The sequence below is a fragment of the Sorex fumeus genome, unplaced genomic scaffold, assembly GCF_029834395.1.
Source record: "Sorex fumeus unplaced genomic scaffold, SorFum_2.1 ptg000098l, whole genome shotgun sequence".
NCBI classification, from domain to species: domain Eukaryota; kingdom Metazoa; phylum Chordata; class Mammalia; order Eulipotyphla; family Soricidae; genus Sorex; species Sorex fumeus.
In genome coordinates this window covers 26,032,149-26,050,187 of record NW_026606155.1, presented here as the reverse complement: position 1 = coordinate 26,050,187, position 18,039 = coordinate 26,032,149, and the positions used below count along the sequence as shown (strand labels likewise).

General features: G+C 54.4%; 1 protein-coding gene across 1 annotated transcript; it reads right to left on the bottom strand.

Moving 5' to 3' along the window:
• Positions 1 to 9,868: 9,868 nt before the first annotated feature.
• CCDC177 (coiled-coil domain containing 177) lies at positions 9,869 to 12,285 on the bottom strand. Its single transcript, XM_056133490.1, has one exon. The coding sequence runs from the start codon at positions 12,274 to 12,276 to the stop codon at positions 10,186 to 10,188; it is 2,091 nt and encodes a 696-aa protein (XP_055989465.1). The 5' UTR covers positions 12,277 to 12,285; the 3' UTR covers positions 9,869 to 10,185.
• Between the last annotated feature and the right edge of the window lie 5,754 nt (positions 12,286 to 18,039).

The following is an 18,039-nucleotide window of genomic DNA, read 5'->3' as shown; positions in this document are numbered from 1 at the left end:
AACCAGCCCTCTCTCTCCTCATGAAAGCTCAGGTCCCCTCCATCTCATCTGTTTCCCCTCCTTGAGAGGCAACAGGAGGTGGGGGAGGAGGCAGAATTGTTGATGCAGCCATGGCAACAGAACCAGGAGACAGAGCAAAGGGCCAGTGCTTTGTTTTGTTTTTTTTTTCACATATACATTTTATTTTAATTCATTGAAAAAAAATTTTTTTATTGAATCACTGTGAGATAGACCACTACAAAGCTGTTCATGATTGAATTTCAGTCATACAGTGTTCCAATATCCATCCCCACCAATGTACATTTCTGCTAGCACCAGTGTCTCCAGTTGCCCTCCCATCACCACTCAACTCCCCCCACACCAGCCTGTCTCTATGGTAGGCATTTTTCTTCTCCCTCTCCCTCTCTCTCTCCCTGTTTCTCAGCCCCTCCCCTTTTGGGCATTGTGGTTTGCAATACAGATACTGAAAGGTAATCATGTATCTCCCCTTACCTGCTTTCAACACTCAGTTCTTGTCCAGCGTGATCATTTCTAACTATTATTGTCATACTGGTCCCTTCTCTATCTTACCTGCTCTCTCCCCCTCCCCCCATCCCACCTCCCACACACACACACACACACACTTGTGGTAGATCCCAACCACTGACCAGTCTTCCTGGCCCCTGTTGGGCTGGACTCCTGATCACCCAAATGATCCAACCAGTCTTTTGTTGGGTCTCTCAGGAGAAAGGGAGGGTTGGTCAATGACATGTGTGTGCTAGTGGATTCCACCCTACGAGATGCTCCTTGGCGGGGAGGAAGAGTTGAACCATTAGACTTAATCTCAGATTCCTGGCTTCACAGGGAAGTCCTTCTCTTCCATTATTACATATACCTTCAGCTCTCTGAAGTACTTACAGTGTATGACTCAGTTTTAACTGGGAACTCCAGGATGGCAAAGGTCTCAAAATGAAACAGACAGCAGAACCGCCCCGGTGGAAGGGGCAGTGGCAGATCTTTATTAAACCGCTAGAATGGGAATTTTTCTTTTGTCCATCAGCAGGATGAAACACACACACACAGACACACACACACACACACGTAGGGGATGTAGGAAAGTCAAGTCCTTCACACCTGAAGCCTCTCACCTAAGATCTAAGAGTGGGGGACCTGCAGCACAGTATCGGGCCAGTGGGGAGGGGGTCACTAGCTCAGGTCAGTCAAGGGAGGGCTCTACTTCCCTTCAAGCTCTCAAAGACCATAATCAAGGTGGTGGGGGTGACTCAGTGACAAAAATCACCTACAAGCAAGCAAGAGGCTACAAGTCCCATTCCCAGTGCTACCCGTGTGTGCTGGGCATGGTCTCAGTGGCTCTGCTGGTTGGGACCCCAAACCCCACCCTGGTCTCAACAGAGGGTGTGATCCCAGCAAGCACCCCAATCAAATAGGTGCAAATGCCTTGATCAAGTATGCAACCAACACAAGCACGTATGTGAGCATGATGGTGAAACATGTGCCCCCCCTCACCACAGGGAGCACCATGACCAAGTGTGGGAGCACCACAACCAGGCTAGTAACCACGTCATTGCTGCAACAGCAAATGGAAGGGGAGTGGGGAAGAATTAACAAACTCTTTATTTTTGATTTTTGTTGTTATTGTCATTATTGGGCCACATCTAGTGGTGCTCTGTGCTGGGGACTGAACCTAAGGCAAGTGCCTTACTCACTATCCTAGCTCTCTGGCCCCTAAGCAAACCCTTTAACATAAATAAAACAAGTTCCATATGATTTTGTTCACTTGTAGACTTAGACATGAAGGACAAACCAAGCAAAAAACAAACTCTTTGGCTTTGATGTCAGAACCGAGACAGTGTTGTATACCAACGTTACCTCAATGTAGCACTGTGGCACTGTCCTTCCGTTGTTCATCAATTTGCTCGAGCGGGCACCAGTAACATCACCATTGTGAAGCTTACTGTTACTGTTTTTGGCATATCAAATGTGCCATGGGTAGCTTGCCAGGCTCTGCCACTGGGACATGATACTCTCGATAGCTTGCCAGGCTCTCTGAGAGGGACAGAGGAATTGAACCTGGGTCGGCTGCGTGCAAGGCAAATGCCCTACCCTTTGTGCTGTTGCCCCAGCCCTACCTCAATGAAAAATATGAAAATTCACTGTGACGCCCAAATAAAAACTGGCTAATTTGGAATTTGACGTATGTGACTAGTTACACCCAGGCCAGAAAGCTGAGTTTTAGAGCAGTGCTGTGCATACTTTGGGAAGTCACAGGCTGCAGGGTCTCCCCACCAGAGGCTGAGGCTGAAGCCACCGTCCAGGGCTGTGGATGTAGGAAGAGCCATCAGGGAACGTTCTGAGCCTACCCAACGAGAGCGATTTATTGAAGAGAAAGAAACGCAGAGATGAATGGCCCTATGTGCCTCCCCGCTCCCCCCTGTCCTTTGAGAGAGCCATCCACATTAACACAGGCCTGGCCAGTCCCGCACTTGTCTTTCATGACCTGAAGCCATGGCAGAGACCACTGGGCATCCCAGAATTCCTGCCACATGCCCACCTCTGGCAGAACCTAGGGTCCCATACAATCTTTCGCCTGTTTCTGTATCAGATGCTCCCATAGAATTTGGGGCTTGGGGGCAAGAGAAGACCATCCTCTTCTCCCTTAAGGGACCCACAAATTCAGCAGTCTGTCATTTTATTCATCCTGCAGGTAGAGGAATCTTTCCCAAGTCACCATCAGATGTCTGCTTATTGCCACACACTCGGTTAATAAGAGAATATCTCTCCCCCTATCCCAGATACCCACTCTACAGCCCGGGACTCTGGGACCTGTTGTTCCCAAGTCCCATTCTCTGGGGCAATTGGGGACTCGCTGCACAGTGAGAGATACCGACCACTGGTAAGAGCTGCCATCACCCAAGCCAACATTCCCCAACACCATTGCACCACCTTGCCTGGTACCAGCATATCCTCTCCTCCTCCTTCCACCCTCCCCAGTGCAGAGTGCCCACAGATAGAGTGCTGTTTTCCAGGGAAGGTGCTGCCTTCAGCAGGACAGGATGGCCTCACTGTACAGATGGACAGAGGGCCATGTCCAAAAGTTGTTCTGCAGTAGAATTGGGCAGGACACTGGCTCCTCTGCCCGAGTCTTTGCTGACCCTGAAGGCGGGTAGCATCTGCACAGGATTTTCATGCCCAGCAGTTATCAGTCATCCTGTCACATGGAGATGGTTCCCATGTCAATATTTTGGCCCCCGCACTCCATTTCCCAGCCAGTCTCATTCCAGACAGGGAGTAGTGCAGTGGCAGCAGGAAAACCCCTCTTACTCTCATGAGCCTGGGATACAGACACTGTGCTCAGAAGCTGGAGCCTGCAGTGCGCTGCAAGGGTGCAGAGGGTGGAATCAACAAACTCTGCTCTTCCCTGGAGCTGATCCTTTCCTGGAAGAACGAGAGGGCAACAGGATCCCTCCCTCTGCAAGAATGTGGATGCTGATCTGTCTGTGTGAGCACGTGTCCCCGCATGTCTTATGTGTGCCTACACAGAAGCATATTCAAACGCTGAAGCAGAGCTCACCTCGCTCACAAGATGCTGGTTTTGTTTCTGTGCAAGTGTCGGACACAAAATCCTGCCATCCATCAGCACTGGCGAGAGGAAGAAAGGCCTCCACACATGCCCGTGGCAGCGCGCGAAAACTCTTTTTGGACCAGGCTTTTGTGCTCCAGTGGGCCGTGACAGGAGTTGATGAATTGGAGAGTGACGGCACTGCAGTGAAGCCCAGGGCTCGCCATTGGGCAACCTTTGATAGTCTCACTGCAACCAGCCTCCCTCCTTTCCTGCCATGGCAGCTCCAAGGAGAGTGTGAAGGACTGGGGTGTGGCTGCAGGGGGCGGGGTGCAGGGGGTTGGGGGAGAGCACCAGAGCTCGAAGAACAGGGCAGTCCTGCAGAGCAATGTCACAGACCAGGTGTTCTTCTGTATGAGAACCGTAACCAAAGCACATGATTGGGCATCACTATGGGTGCAGTTCCAGACATACCCAGCTTCACAAATATGCCACACATGAGGCCTGAACTGCATTCCTAAACTGAGAGCTGTCTACTGGGGCCATGCAAATCCTTTCCAACCTATGTTGAAGGAGTGCCAAGTTTGGGCCCTGAAAGCTAGTACAGGGGTGAAAGTGCATGCCTCGCACATGCCCTGTCCTGGTGCTTCCATCCCTTGTACCACCTGGTCCCCCAAACATCACAAGGTGCAAACTTGGAGCCCCCATCATTGCTGGGTGGCCTTGGTGGTCACCACCGGGGACCCAAGCAGTACCACAGCATCCTCAGACTCTATCATGGAATAGCCCAGGTGGTTGAGAATCACTGGGAGTAGCCCCTGGTCCACCTGAGCACTGCTTGGGGTTACTCCAAATAAGAAAAAGAATAATTTAAAAATATATGAACAAATGGAAATAAAGAGCTAAAGGGAATGGTCGGTTACTCTTATGTTCCTCTGCCCAGGGCTTCCACGAAGAGCTGCAGACATGGGCGGGGGAAAAGGCAAGTCCACCAGGCAACCGACCAGAAACCCCATTGCCCACCGCGGACACAGTGGATGGACATAGTCTTCCTTACCAGACATTTTCATCAGTTCACAATTAAATACGATCTACTTGGGGGGATTATGGGAGGGCAACACCCAGCGATGCTCAGGGGTTACTCCTGGCTCTGCACTTAGGAATAATTTCTCGCGGTGCTCGGGAGACCACACAGGATGCCCGGATTGAACCCGGATTCAGTTGCATGCAAGGCAAATGCCATACCTGCTGTGCTATTGTTCCAGCCCCAACCAGAATCTACTTTTCATAGGGTCCATTACCAGCGGTGCTTGGGAGGACACAGGGATTCTACACCCAGTGGGGCTAGGTGTGCATGTAGTGCCAGGACTGAACTCAGGGACTCAGGTATGTGCTCTGTTACTTGACTCTCTCCCTAGTCCTTATCAGAAACCCCTTTTGCTGGGATGTTTTTTTTTTTTAATTTGTTTTTGAGCAGTGCTCAGGGCTTATTCCCTGTCTCTGTACTCAGGGATCCCTTCTGGTGAGGGTTTGGGGGACTATATTGGATCAAACATGGGTCAGCCACATGCAAGGAAAGCACCCTACTCGCTGTACTACCTCTCTTGCCCTGCTGGGAATATTTTGGGGTTAGGGAGAAGAAGAAATTGGGCCACTCCTGGCAGTGCTCTGGGCTTACTCCTGGCTCAGTGCTCAGAGATCACACCTGGAAGTGCTTGGGGGAACCAGTTGTGATGCCAGGGATTGAACCAGGGTCAGTCACATGAAAGTCAAGTGCCTTAACCCCTGTACTATCTCTCTGGCCCTCTCCAGGCACTGTTAAACTGGAAACACTTCTGCAATTTTGAACTTCTCATCTCCACAAGAGTCTGGCGATGGAGCTAACTCTGTTTTGGTGAGCTGAGACTCAGGCTCGGAGCTCCCAATCCTTATGATGCCTCCGTGACAGGCTCGAGAGATAATGCCCTTGGAAGTAATTAATCTTTCTCTCTTTTTCCTGTAATTTAAAGCTAATTAAGTACATGACTTTATGATGAATTTGACTTGCTTCATCACGATTCCCAGGAGGGAAAAGACATCAGCAGTGGCTAGAAAATGCTTGATTGGAGGAGCTGTGTGCCTAGGAAAGGGGACAGGTTTAAAGCTAGTGCTTGAGGGACGGTTAGGTTGACCCATGAATAAGCACCAGGGAAGGAGGGAGGGAAGCCCAGTGGGGACATAGGGGTGACTGTGCATAACACTGCAGGGCCAACGGTCAGAGAAACTGCCTCCCACGCCAAGAGCAGGACCTGACACAGGGCAGAGCCATCGTATCTCTGTCCAGTGATTGTATCTGGGGGTAGGGGTGGGGGTGGTAGTTCTTGGGCACTACTCCTGGCTCTGTGCTTAGGAATCACCCCCGTGGTGCTTAGGGGACCATATGTGGACCATATGCCAGGATTGAGCCTGGGTTGCAGCTGAAACGGCCATGTGCAAAGTAAGTGACTTCCCCTCCATATTGTCTCTCCAGCCTGGCACCTCTGCCTGCCCTGGGCATCTGTGCTCACAGCTTTCCTCTGCTTGCCTCTCACTGATCCATCACTCATCCTTCTTCCCTCCCTCTCCTCACCCCACACGCCTGTACTTAGTGTATGGGAGATGCAAAACCTAGGCTGCAGGACATCGATCACAAACAAGGAGAGGGACCGTATGGTGCACCAGCTACCCTGGTGTCTCCACAGACTTTGGGAAAGGAGTTGAGCCATGTCTGGGGGGTACTGATAGCTACTCCTGACTCTGTGCTCAGGGGATACTCCTAGAGATGGCACAGGGCAGCATATATGGTTCTGGGGATTGAGCCAGAATCAACTGCATGCAAGGCAAGCACCTTAATCCCTGCATTATTTCTCCGGCTCTTCTGGGGATTGTTGTTGTTGCTGTTATTGTTTTGGACCCATACCTGACAGTGCTCAGGCTTACTCCTGACTCTGCACCCAGGGATGACTCCTTATGGGCTCGGGGAACCATATGGGGTGTCGGGGATCAAACTCGGGCTGGCCGCATGCAAGGCAAACACCCTACCCAGTGTACTAGCTCTCTGACCCTGCTCCAGGGACTTTTAAGACTGGGAATTATTTGCGGTGGGTTCCACTCATTATCACGAAAACAAACTGCATTTTCACAGGCTTTTGGCAGCCCCGCAGACTCTGCTTTGTCCAATCAGAGTGATGGCTCCCAAAGAAGACAGTGGGCTTCCCAGGGAAGGTCCCATACCCACCACAAGGCGGCAGAGACACTGACCACTGCCTGAGCGAGACCCCTGGGCTGGCTTCTCCTGTGACTGTGCCATGAAAGCTTTGCTCTGCTCATCTGTCTGCTGAAAAGGAGCGAAAGTCCCTGACCCCCACATTCTCCATCTCATCTGACTCCACAGTCTCTCTGCTCTGAGACAGGAGATGTTCCAAGAGGGCAAAGCTGTGGGACTGGAGCCACCTCAGGGCTGTAATTTCCCGGGTTAATTTGTGGCAAGTGTCTTGAGGCACTCTCAGAATGTGGAGGAGTAAGCCGCCCTCCAGCCGCCTCCTGCCACCCCACCCACCCCTGCAGCCCTCTGCAGCTTGCTTCCTGAATTTCAGAATAAGTACTGACTTCCTCTCTGGCACCACTTCAGAAAAGAAAGGTAAACAACAGACCCTGGAAATTACTCCTCCTCAAGGAACAAGATGGGTTCGATATTCTAGAGGATGGTCTGAAATTTGGAAGAACCATTCTTTACACTCCTTGGTTTGGCTTCTGTTTTATGTTTATTTTATTTAAGTATATGCTTGGATCTTTTTGTTTCTTTTATTCTTTTTTGTTGTGATTGTTTTGGGGCCACACACAATAGTGCTCAGGAGTCACTCCTAGCTTTTTGCAGGGATCAGAGAACCATATGTGGTGCCAGGGATTGAACCCTGGTCAGTTGCATGCTATACTATCTTTTTTAACTCCCTCTTTTCCTTTTCTTTTCTTTCCTTTCCTTTCCTTTCCTTTCCTTCTTTCTTTCTTTTTTTTTAAAGAATCCAAAAGTGTTTGCCTTTTCTCTAAGATCAACCCTTTTTCTCTCTTTTTCACACAGCTTCTCTCTCCGTGCAAACCTTTAGTTTGGTGACATTCAGACACAGGCCTTTATGTGCTTTGATCTGTAATGTGCCGTGGGGGACCATTCCGCTCTGTACTAGGTCACAACAGTACAATACATGCGAAGCCCTGACTATCAGGGCCTTCCACTGACGGCGATTGTTCTTACAGTCCCAGAGACCCTAAGCTGAGAGCACCATGTTAATTCTGATTCATCCCCACAGTGCTAGTGTGACTGAGAGGGCAGAGATCATGGTCCCTGCTCTAGAGGTGGGGAAACCAAGGCACAGAGAGGAAATCTATACAAAGTCACTAAGTCAGAAACAAATGAACCCAAGGGGTAGGCAAGATCACCCACGGACCTTTCGGTGCCTTATCCAAAACACAGATTGTGTCTATTTTCAAGTGATAGAAAGTGGATTTAGGTGGAACTTTCTATGTAGTTTCCAGAGTCCTCTAGGAAACACAATGTAGGAGCCAAGATCACATGAAGTGTTTAGTTAAATGCCCCTGACTCACAGACAATGCCAAACATCACAGCTCACTGACATCCCAGTTACTGACAACAAGAAAATTTGAGGGGAAAAAAACTACCCATTAAAGAAATAAAACAGCACCTTATCCTGGTTTCACAGCAATTAAAATATAATACACTTAAGCACTACATCTTTCTACACGATACTCCTATACCTGCTGGGAGTGGGGATGGCAAGGAAGAGTGACTCTGTGTGTGTGTGTGTGTGTGTGTGTGTGTGTGTGTGTGTGAGAGAGAGAGAGAGAGAGAGAGAGAGAGAGAGAGAGAGAACAGACATTTTAAGGATCATTCTACCCAGCAGAAAATAACTGAAGTATCTGTACTGTTGTAGTTCTTTACCCTGATGCTTTCTTTTCTTTTTTTGGTCACATTTATTTCCTGATTCCGATTAAATGGAGAAAGTAATGCTCTACTTCCTACCTTCCCTGATGGAGGCAGGGTCCGTGCGTATCTATGGCTGGGGACTGTGTTCGGTTCATGGGAGGAAATACTAAGGCTGCCCAAAGACCACTGGTCTGGACAGCTGGGGCCCATCTTGGTCTGATCTTGCAAGTACTTCCACCCAGAGGCTGAATAACCAACTGTTTGCAGTGAATTGCTTTTTCCAAGGCCAGGAATCTATACTTCCAGAAACTAATCTCAGCCAGCAGCATCCTCCTGCCTCCCAACTCCAGGTCAAGAAAGGCACAAAGACAACCAACAAATAATACTGAGGTGGCCTTGGATCTGGGAACCCTTGAGGTACCAGAGGAGTAATGGTGGCCCCGACTGGCCTGTGGGAAAGGTGAGGCACAGACAGGGCTCAAATGCTTTCTGTCATAGGTGAGAGGAATTTGGCGGTGGGGGGGGGGGGTGGGGAGGGAGATGGTGGGGACATTCTCTTTGTCATCACAGAGGAATGGGCAGGAAGAGGAAGGACACCACAGTCAAAGTGATCACAGTCCTGCACAGCCAAGAGGCCACTTCAGCCTGCCCGTCACCAACAGGAAGTTGCCCATGGACTGATTCCTTCAGAGAGGGGTCCCTACCCCCCACCTCCAGGGAGACCTGGGGGAATGCAGGGTCAGCTGGGGATTCAGGCAGGCACGGAAGGTCACTCTGCTTCTTAAGGCATGGCTGCTGTCTGCCAGGAGTGGCTGACACGCTGGCCCAAGACTACCCTGCAAAAATGGGAGTGTAGGCGGGTGCCCTGCTGCCTGAGGACCACTTCCCCTAGGGCCTGAGGGGCCCCTCTGGCCCAGCAGCAAGCACCAAACCAAAGGATTTCTTCTACCACTTGGGAGCATAAGGAGATTGGTGGAGGGGCCGGGGGTGGGGGGGGGGAGACACAAACGGACCATTATCTGCAGCTGATGTCTAACTAAACCCATGGAAACCAACAGAAAAGCTAGGATAAATCAGACAGAATTTTGCGAGTGGCAGATAAAACGTCAAGCACACATAAATCAATCGCTTGCGGGGGTTGACTCGGATTGTGCTCTAACACCGCTGTGCTTTCCTGTCAAGTCGTCCTGCCTTGTGCACTGTCCAAGCTCCACGAGGTGCCTCAGACACCACGACATGGAAGATACCTGGGACCAACCCTGCAGGAAGGGGGAAGTCACCGCTGCCCTCTTTCCAAGGCGGGCCTCCTTCCCATGCCAACCTAGCCCCCTGGCCCCAGCAGTCTCTAGTCCAACCCCACAGACCCGCAGCTTGGCACCAGGCATTTGATGGTGGGACGTCGACACGGTCAAAGATTGTGCTAATTCGTTCTCCAAATGAAGTCAGTGTTTAAAAACGAAGGCGGCGGAGTGACGAGTCTCACAAGTCCGCCCTTGCTGGCGTGTGGCCTCGCTGGGCAGGAGGCAGCCCGGCTTGACTGTGGGGCTGAGCCACGACTGGCACTCACCGCCACGGGTCGGCCAAAGCGACGACGACGACGGGAGCTCCCGCGGGGCCCCGGCCTGGCAGTCTGACTAGGCAGGGGTGAAGGGGGAGGGGGGGTCGGTGGTCATTTGCGGTCCAGGCTGGCGTGTAGCTGCGCCTCGCGCACCATGCGATCGAAGGAGCGCGTGTTGGTCTCTTCGCGAACCTTCTCGCGCACGTGGAAGGAGGCCCGGGCCGTGGAGCGCGCGCTCTCTAGCGCGCTCCGCCGCTCGCGTGACAGCTGCTCGCTGCGCTCCAGCTTGCGCCCGATGGCCTGGATCAGCTCCCGGCGGCGACAGTCTTCATCGCGGTCCACCTTCTCCTTGTTGGCGCGCTGGGTCCGCTCCTTCTCCAGCCGGTTCTGGCCCACCCGTCGCGCCTTCTCCTGCACCGCCTCCTCAACCGCCTGGGTGGCATGCTGCTGCCGCCGCTCTCCGACCCGGGCCAGCGCCTCCAAGTGCTCCCGATGCTCCCGATCTTTGCGCTCGGCGGTTTCCTTGGCACGCCGTCCCTGCAGTTCCTCCCGCCGGGCTCGCTCCCGCAGTTCCCGGGCGCGCTGCTCCACCAGCTGCTCGTAGTTCTCTTGCGCGCGGCCCAGGCTGGCCTCCAGGGAGCTCCTCAGGCCCTCCCGATCCTCGTGCTCCTGCCGAACCCGGCCTTGCAGCAGCGCCTCGTGGCGCGCCCGCTCGGCCCGGCTCAGCTCCCGCTTCTCGCGCTGCAACTGGCCATCCTGCCGTTGCTTGGTGCGCGCCGCGCGCTGCGCGCGCTCCCGGCGGACCTGCTCGGCCCGCGCCCGCCCTTCCTGCAGGCCCTCCTCGCGCTGCTTCAGGTTCTGTTCCTGCTGCAGCTTGCGCAGCCGGTCCTCTTGGGCCGCGCGCTCCGCCCGCTCCCGCCGCAGCAGGCCCTGGCGCTCGCTCAGTTCCCGGCGCCGCTCCTCGCTGCGCTCGTACTGCCGCTGCCGCCGCCGCGCCGTCTCGCGCTCCTCGCGGCCGCGCCGGCCCCGCCGCTCCTCCACCTGCGCCGCCCAGGCCCGCCGGCCCTGCTCCAGCGCGCGCTGCTTCTCGCGCTCCTCGCGCTCCCGCCGCTGCTCGGCGCGCAGGCGTTGCTGCTCCCACTGGCCGTGGGCCGCGGCGCGCTGCTCCAGCAACAGGCGCTCCTCCTGGTGGCGCGCCAGCATCAGCGCCGCGATCTTGCGGTCGCGCTCGGGCACCCCGCGCAGGCCCCGCTCGGCGCGGACCTGGCGCACGATGCGCTCCACGTGCTGCGCCGTCTGCGGCGAGTGGCTCAGGTCGCCGAGGCTGAAGCTCCGGCTGGGGATCGGAGGCAGGGCCAGGGCGGACGGGCGCCCCGTCGGGTTGGGGACGGACGCCGCCGACCCCGCCGGGTAGCTGTGTCTGGCCGAGGCGCGCGACGACGACCAGCGCGTCTCGCGCAGGCTCTCGCCGCTGTAGGACGACGACGACGCGCCCGACTCGGAGCTCAGGGCGCCGTCCCGTCGGCGGGACAGCGAGTCCAGGGAGTGGCTCTTCCTCCCGGTCCGCGACCCCGCTGGGGGAGGTTGGCTGCGGGCCGGGGAAGGGCTGGAGGAGGCCTTGCGGGTGCCGCGCGGCGCGGGCGAGGCCGGCAGGCTGGCGCTGCTGCAGCTGCTGCTGCTGCCCGCGCCGGGGGCCGCGGCCGCGGGGCCCAGGGGCGTGAAGAGGCGCCGCTTCTCCTCGCGCACGATGCGCTCGCGTTCCGCCCGGCACTGCTGCAGCTTGGCTCGCCGCTCCGCCTCGTAGGCCTCGTACAGGCCGGTGGCCACGCGCATGGAGCGGCCCGGAGCCTCGCGCACCAGGTCGGCCAGGGCGCGGGGCAGCAGTTCCACGGGCTTGACGGCGCAGCGGGCGCAGGCCTCCAGCGAACGGGGGCTGGTGAGCACGTAGCGGCTGCCCTCAGCCTCGGGACAGTCGAAGTTGAAGAGGTCGAGGTGCAGCATGGGGGACTGCTCCCGCCGGCCGCCTTCCGCTGCGCACGGGACATCCGCCTTGCGGGGCACCGCCCCCGAGGCCGAGGCCGAGGGGGTGGCGGGCTGCTGGGCGCCCTGGGCATCGGGGGCGACGGATGCGGCGGCCCCATTCCCGCCCGAGCCTCCGGGCTCTGCTCCCGTATTCTCCTCTCGAGGCACAGGGTCCACCATGGCTGAGCTTCTTTGGATGGAGTTTCTGCAGATGACAAGGGAAGGACATGGAAGAAGCCGTCTGAGAGCGTTTCTCCCGACACCCCCACCCCCTTCCCACCCCACCCCCACACACATTAATCCGCTTTGGGATGAGGCTCCGGAGCTGCTGGAATAAATCAGGATACGGATGCCCAGGAAATCCAGGCCACAGGAGGAGGAAGGGGAGCGGGTCCTGGTGCAGAGCGCGCGGCTGAGCCGCCGGCTCTCCCCACCCCCGGGGAGCGGGGTGGAGGCCGACGACCAGGCTCCCCGGGGTGTCTAGTTTGTAGGATGCATCTCCTTGGTGCTGCAAGTTAAAAAGAAGATGGAGATGCGGGGAGGAGCAGGCGGCGGGAGAGACGCTTGCGGATTCCCGGGAGGATTAGCGTGTTTGTTCGTAGCTTACGCGGGTCACCCAGGATGCAGCTTTGCAAGAACAAAAAGGGGAGAGGCCTGTGCATCCCCAAAGTGAATTGCTGCTGCGAGGACCCCGTTGCCCAGGAAAGAAGTTGGTGATCGACGCTCCCCTGGCTAAAGGAGACTCACGCTGCCCCCCTCCCCCCCCAACCCCGGGGCTGATGGGAGGGCTGAGCGAAACGCTTCATTCCCAAAAGGCCTCTTCGGGAGGGGTGATGATTCTGCTCCTGCCTCTTGGGCAGGGCTTCCTAGGAACGGTGCCCGCCTTCCCCCACCTCCTCCCCTCCTCCCCACAGCTTTCGCAGAGGATGGAGAAGATGCCTGGGTCCTCCCAATTTCCTCCGAATCTGGATGTGCCCTGCCCAAGGCACCATCCACCCAAGACGGTGCTCGGACACCTGCTCCGGATACCTTGCAGTGGCGCGCGCGCGCACTCACGCACACACAGGCGGGAGCTTGGGCGAGCCTGGCCTGGCCAGTGAGGGCCGCGGCTGGGTGTCCCCCCACCCGCTCTCCCGGGCCGGGTCACTTACCGCGCGCGTGTCCGGTGCTCAGGCCCCCGCGCCGCCGAGGGCTTTTGTTAGCAGCTGCCTCTCCGCTTTGCGCCTCTTCAGTCCGCGCGCCGGCGGGGTCGGATTTCTGCCGCCTGCAGCCGCCGCCGCCACCACCGCAGTCGCCGCCAGCGCCCTTCCATGGGGCCCGCACACCCCCACCAGACGCTACCTAAACGCGGGAGGGGGAGTGAGATGAGGTCTCCCCAAAATAACGCGGCTCGGCTCCCTTCCTTCTCGCGGATTCTCAAAACAGCCGGCGGGGTTCGCTGGCGGCTGCATCCATCGCCGCCTCCCCTGCCGCCAAGGTACCGCAGGTCCTTTGGTGCTCGCAGCGCCCCCTGCTGGACATGCTGGGGTGTCGATTGGTTTGCTTAGAGGACGAAGAGATTTTTTTTTTCCACGACAAAATATTTATATATTTATTTTATGAACGGGTCGTGATTTACAAAGTTATTGATATTTGAGCTTCACAGTTTTAATTTTTAATTATGTTTTGGTTTCTGGGCCACTCTCGGCAATGCGCAGGGCTTGCTCTTGACTCTACTCTTGGCTCTGCGCTCAGGAATTGCTCCCAGCGGTGCTCAGGGGAGCATACAGGGGATCGAACCTGAGTTGGTCAAATGCAAGGCAAGTGCCCTATACGCTGTACTTTTGCTAAAGCCCCTGAGAGTTGAGTTTTAGACATACAGTGTTCCAGCACCAATCCCATCACTAGTGTCAGTTTCCCCCCACCAGAGTTCCTAGGTTCCCTTCCATCCCCAGCCTGGAACCTTGACAGGCACAAGTCTGGCCATTAATATTTAGGTCTCATGCTCTCACTGTTGTTGAGATAGCTAAATAGCTAAATAGCTAAATATATAAATAGCTAAATATCTAAGCCACAGAGATTTTTTTTCATGTAGGAGTACTGCTATTTATTCAGCCACTGATTAGCTGATTGAATTGTGCATGAACTCCACCTTACTTTTTTTATTTTTTATAATTTTATTTATTGAATCACTGTGAGAGCAGTTACAAAGCTTTCGGGTCTAAGTTTTGGGTCTAAGTTTCATACAATGAAACACCTGTACCTTCACCAGTGCCCATTCTCCACCCCCAACAACCCCAGTATACCCCCGTCCTACACCCTCCCCCTACCTGTGGGGCAGATGATTTCCACATTACTCTCTCTCTACTTTGATCACATTCAATATTTTGACACCAGACCCACCATTATTATTTGAGATTTTACCCCAACACTCAGATCTGCTGAAAAGGCAACAGTAGACAATTTGTTTTCTATTGCTGGTTATGAATAGCATACGATGTTGCGTGGCTCCAGTAGTGGCCGCGTGATTTTGAAATTCCGAAATTTTAACACTTAAATCTGGAGGGATTTTTGCCAAAACCTGCTGGGTTCTGAGATTTGCTCCTGAGTTTCTGGGACCATGGCCGTTAAGCAGCTTGATCAGGAGCCAGAAAGGCCGTTCGTGGGTGATGACTTGGGGTCTCGTTGGAGTGGGGAGGACAGGACCGGCTCCACCCCCATCCCGTGAGGCCCAAAATGTCTCGTCACTGCGGGCCCAAACCTGACTGTCCAAAGGCCTCTGGAGGATAACGGCCACTGAGCCGCCAGGGGGTAGCAGGCGGAGGGACAACACCCTTTCCCCCCTGGGGTGGCCCGGCAACAGTAACCTACTGCGTGGTACAGACACACTTCTGCCAAAAGCTGCTGAGTTTCGAGATTTGTTTTTGAGTCTCTGGGATCATGGCCATTAAGCAGCTTGATCAGGAGCCAGAGTGGCTGTTCATGGGCGATGACTTGGGGTCTTGTTGGGACGGGGAGGACAGGACCGGCTCCACGCCCATCCCGTGAGGCCCAACAAGGTTCGTCACTGTGGGCCCAAGCCTGACTGTCCAATGGCCTCTGGAGGATGGCGGCCACCAAGCCACCAAGGGGGAGCAGGCAGAGGGACAGCACCCTTTCCCCCCTGGGGTGGCCCGGCGACAGTAACATACTGTGGGGTCCGGACACATTTCTGCCAAAAGCCGCTGGGTTTCGAGATTTGTTTCTGAGTCTCTGGGATCATGGCTGTTGAGCAGCTTGATCAGGAGCCAGAGACGCCGTTTGTGGGCAATGACTTAGGGTCTCATTGGGTTGGGGGGGACAGGACCGGCTCCACCCCCATGCCGTGAGGCCCTGCGTGTCTCATCACTGAGGGCCCAAACTTGACTGTCCTGACTGTCCTGTGACCTCTGGAGGATGGCAGCCACTGGGCTGCCAGGGGGAACAGGCCAAGGCACAAAACCTATTCCCACCTGGGTTGGCCCATCACCGGCAACCTACTGCAGGGACCAGACGCATCTCTGCCAAAAGCCGCTGGGTTTTGAGATTTGTTTCTGAGTCTCTGGGATCATGGCCGTTGAGCAGCTTGATCAGGAGCCAGAGACGCCGTTTGTGGGCAATGACTTAGGGTCTCATTGGGTTGGGGGGGACAGGACCGGCTCCACCCCTATGCCGTGAGGCCCTGCGTGTCTCATCACTGAGGGCCCAAACTTGACTGTCCTGACTGTCCAGTGACCTCTGGAGGATGGCAGCCACTGGGCTGCCAGGGGGAACAGGCCAAGGCACGAAACCTATTCCCACCTGGGTTGGCCCATCACCGGCAACCTACTGCAGGGACCAGACGCATCTCTGCCAAAAGCCGCTGGGTTTCGAGATTTGTTTCTGAGTCTCTGGGATCATGGCCATTAAGCAGTTCAATCACGAACCAGAGAGGCCATGCCGCCAATTATATAGCTGAACCGGAGGTGGTTTGTGGGTGTGTTTCCCACATACATAACTTTTGACCGTTTACTTTCTTGCTAAATTTTTCCCCAAGTTTTTGGGGTCTGGCCAAAGGCATAGCAGCAATTTTGGGGTATCTGGAAGTCTGAAGGCACCATCAGGCTGCTGATGCACTCGCCTCACAGGTACAAATTGACCTGCTGGCGGCACCATACCCCTTATACTAATATATATATATATATATACACACACACTAAGTATATATACTGTACACACATATAAGTTAAGTACCTTAACTAGAAAGAAGGACTGACTCCAACTCACTTTGTTTCTCAAGGGGACCCTATGAAGCAAACAAACTCAACAGTGCATTATTGGATAAAAATAAGTCTCCTGATGGAAATTGTGATTTTGTTCTTTTTTAAAAAAAGTTTTGGGTCACACCTTCTGATGCTCAGGGGTTTCTCCTGCCTTTGTACTCAGGAGTTATTCCTGGAAGTGCTCAGGGGACCATGGTGAACCCAGATTGATCACATACAAGGCAAGAGCCTAGCCCACTGTACTATTGCTCCAGCCCCTGATTTCATTCTTCAAGAAACTCTGAGAACATCCAGATAGGTCTGAGACAGGGATAAGGTGTGTATCTAGTGTTTAATACAACATTTTAAGACTTCCTGGTTACAGATAAATAAAACCAGCTAGTGGTGTCAGTTGAGTGCTTCTTCAGGTCACCTCCCCACCTCTGCCCCTTGGACAGAGTAGTCGTGGCTGTAGAAGACAGAGGGAAGAATATGTGAGGGATTTAGATTTGCTGTGTGTGTGTGTGTGTGTGTGTGTGTGTGTGTGTGTGTGTGTGTTTAACCTTAAAGAGCAGAGTGAACTCCACTGTCAATATCCTTGACCTTGTCAAGTAGGTACTGAGTAAGGGAAGGGCTGAAGGCAGGAAAATGACATGATCTGGTGTTGATTAAATGAATATGACTCTGGCAACTGTGGGCTGAGAATTTCAGGAAGGTCAAAAGAAGAAAGATTGCCCAGGTAGCCCAAGGCAGGACGGAGGGCCGGAGAGATGTCCAGCTTCCTATCTCTGGAGCACATGCTTTGCATGCAAGAAGAGCAGCTTCCATCCTGGGTACCACATGATCCCCCGTGCAAAGGGCTGGAAATAGCCCCTGAGCGTCGCTCTGAGAGACGAAAGATGAAAACCTGAGTGAGTACAACAGGAGGAGGATGTGGCTGGTGGCAACTGTGCATCTCAATTCCTGCCTTTGAGAAGCAGCTAGGGTGAAAGCTGGCTTTGTGCCACAGTGAGGTAGCCCGGCTGTTGCAGGCTGAGAGACTGAAGCCCCACGGGGAGGACTGGTTTGTGTGGCCTGGAAAAGGCCACGTTCCTTCAGGGACCAATGGAGTTTGCAAAGGAGCTGCTAAGTGGTGGTTGAGGACGTTGTCAGGAGTTTGGGTTGGAGCCAAAGTTCACAGCATCATCATATTTGAAGTTCAAGAGCTCCCGGCCAGGGCAGGTGGAGAACATAAGGAGATGTGCAGGGCATTGGTTGAGGCTACAAAGGGAAAAAGAGTTCCCAGAGGGCATCGATAAGGACAGGAGAGCCATTTAAGTGCATTAACAGCCATGATCCAGAGACTCACAAAGGAATCTCGGGACCAAGCAGCCTGCTGCAGAGATGGCTCGGGAACTCCAATTATTTAAATTTTTAGAATCCCAGGGGCGTGTGGCTGCAAAGGTGGCCGCGCAACATCTCATACTATTTTTTTTTCTTTTTTGTTGACTCATTGAGGGCTGGAGCGATAGCACAGCAGGTAGGGCGTTTGCTTTGTGCGCAGCCGGCTGGTGGAGCTGGGTTCAATTTCTTCGCCCATCTCGGAGAGCCCAGCAAGCTACTGAGAGTATCTCACCCACATGGCAAAGCCTGGCAAGCTACCCTTGACGTATTCAATATGCCAAACACAATAACAAGTCTCATGATGGAGACGTTACTGGGCCCG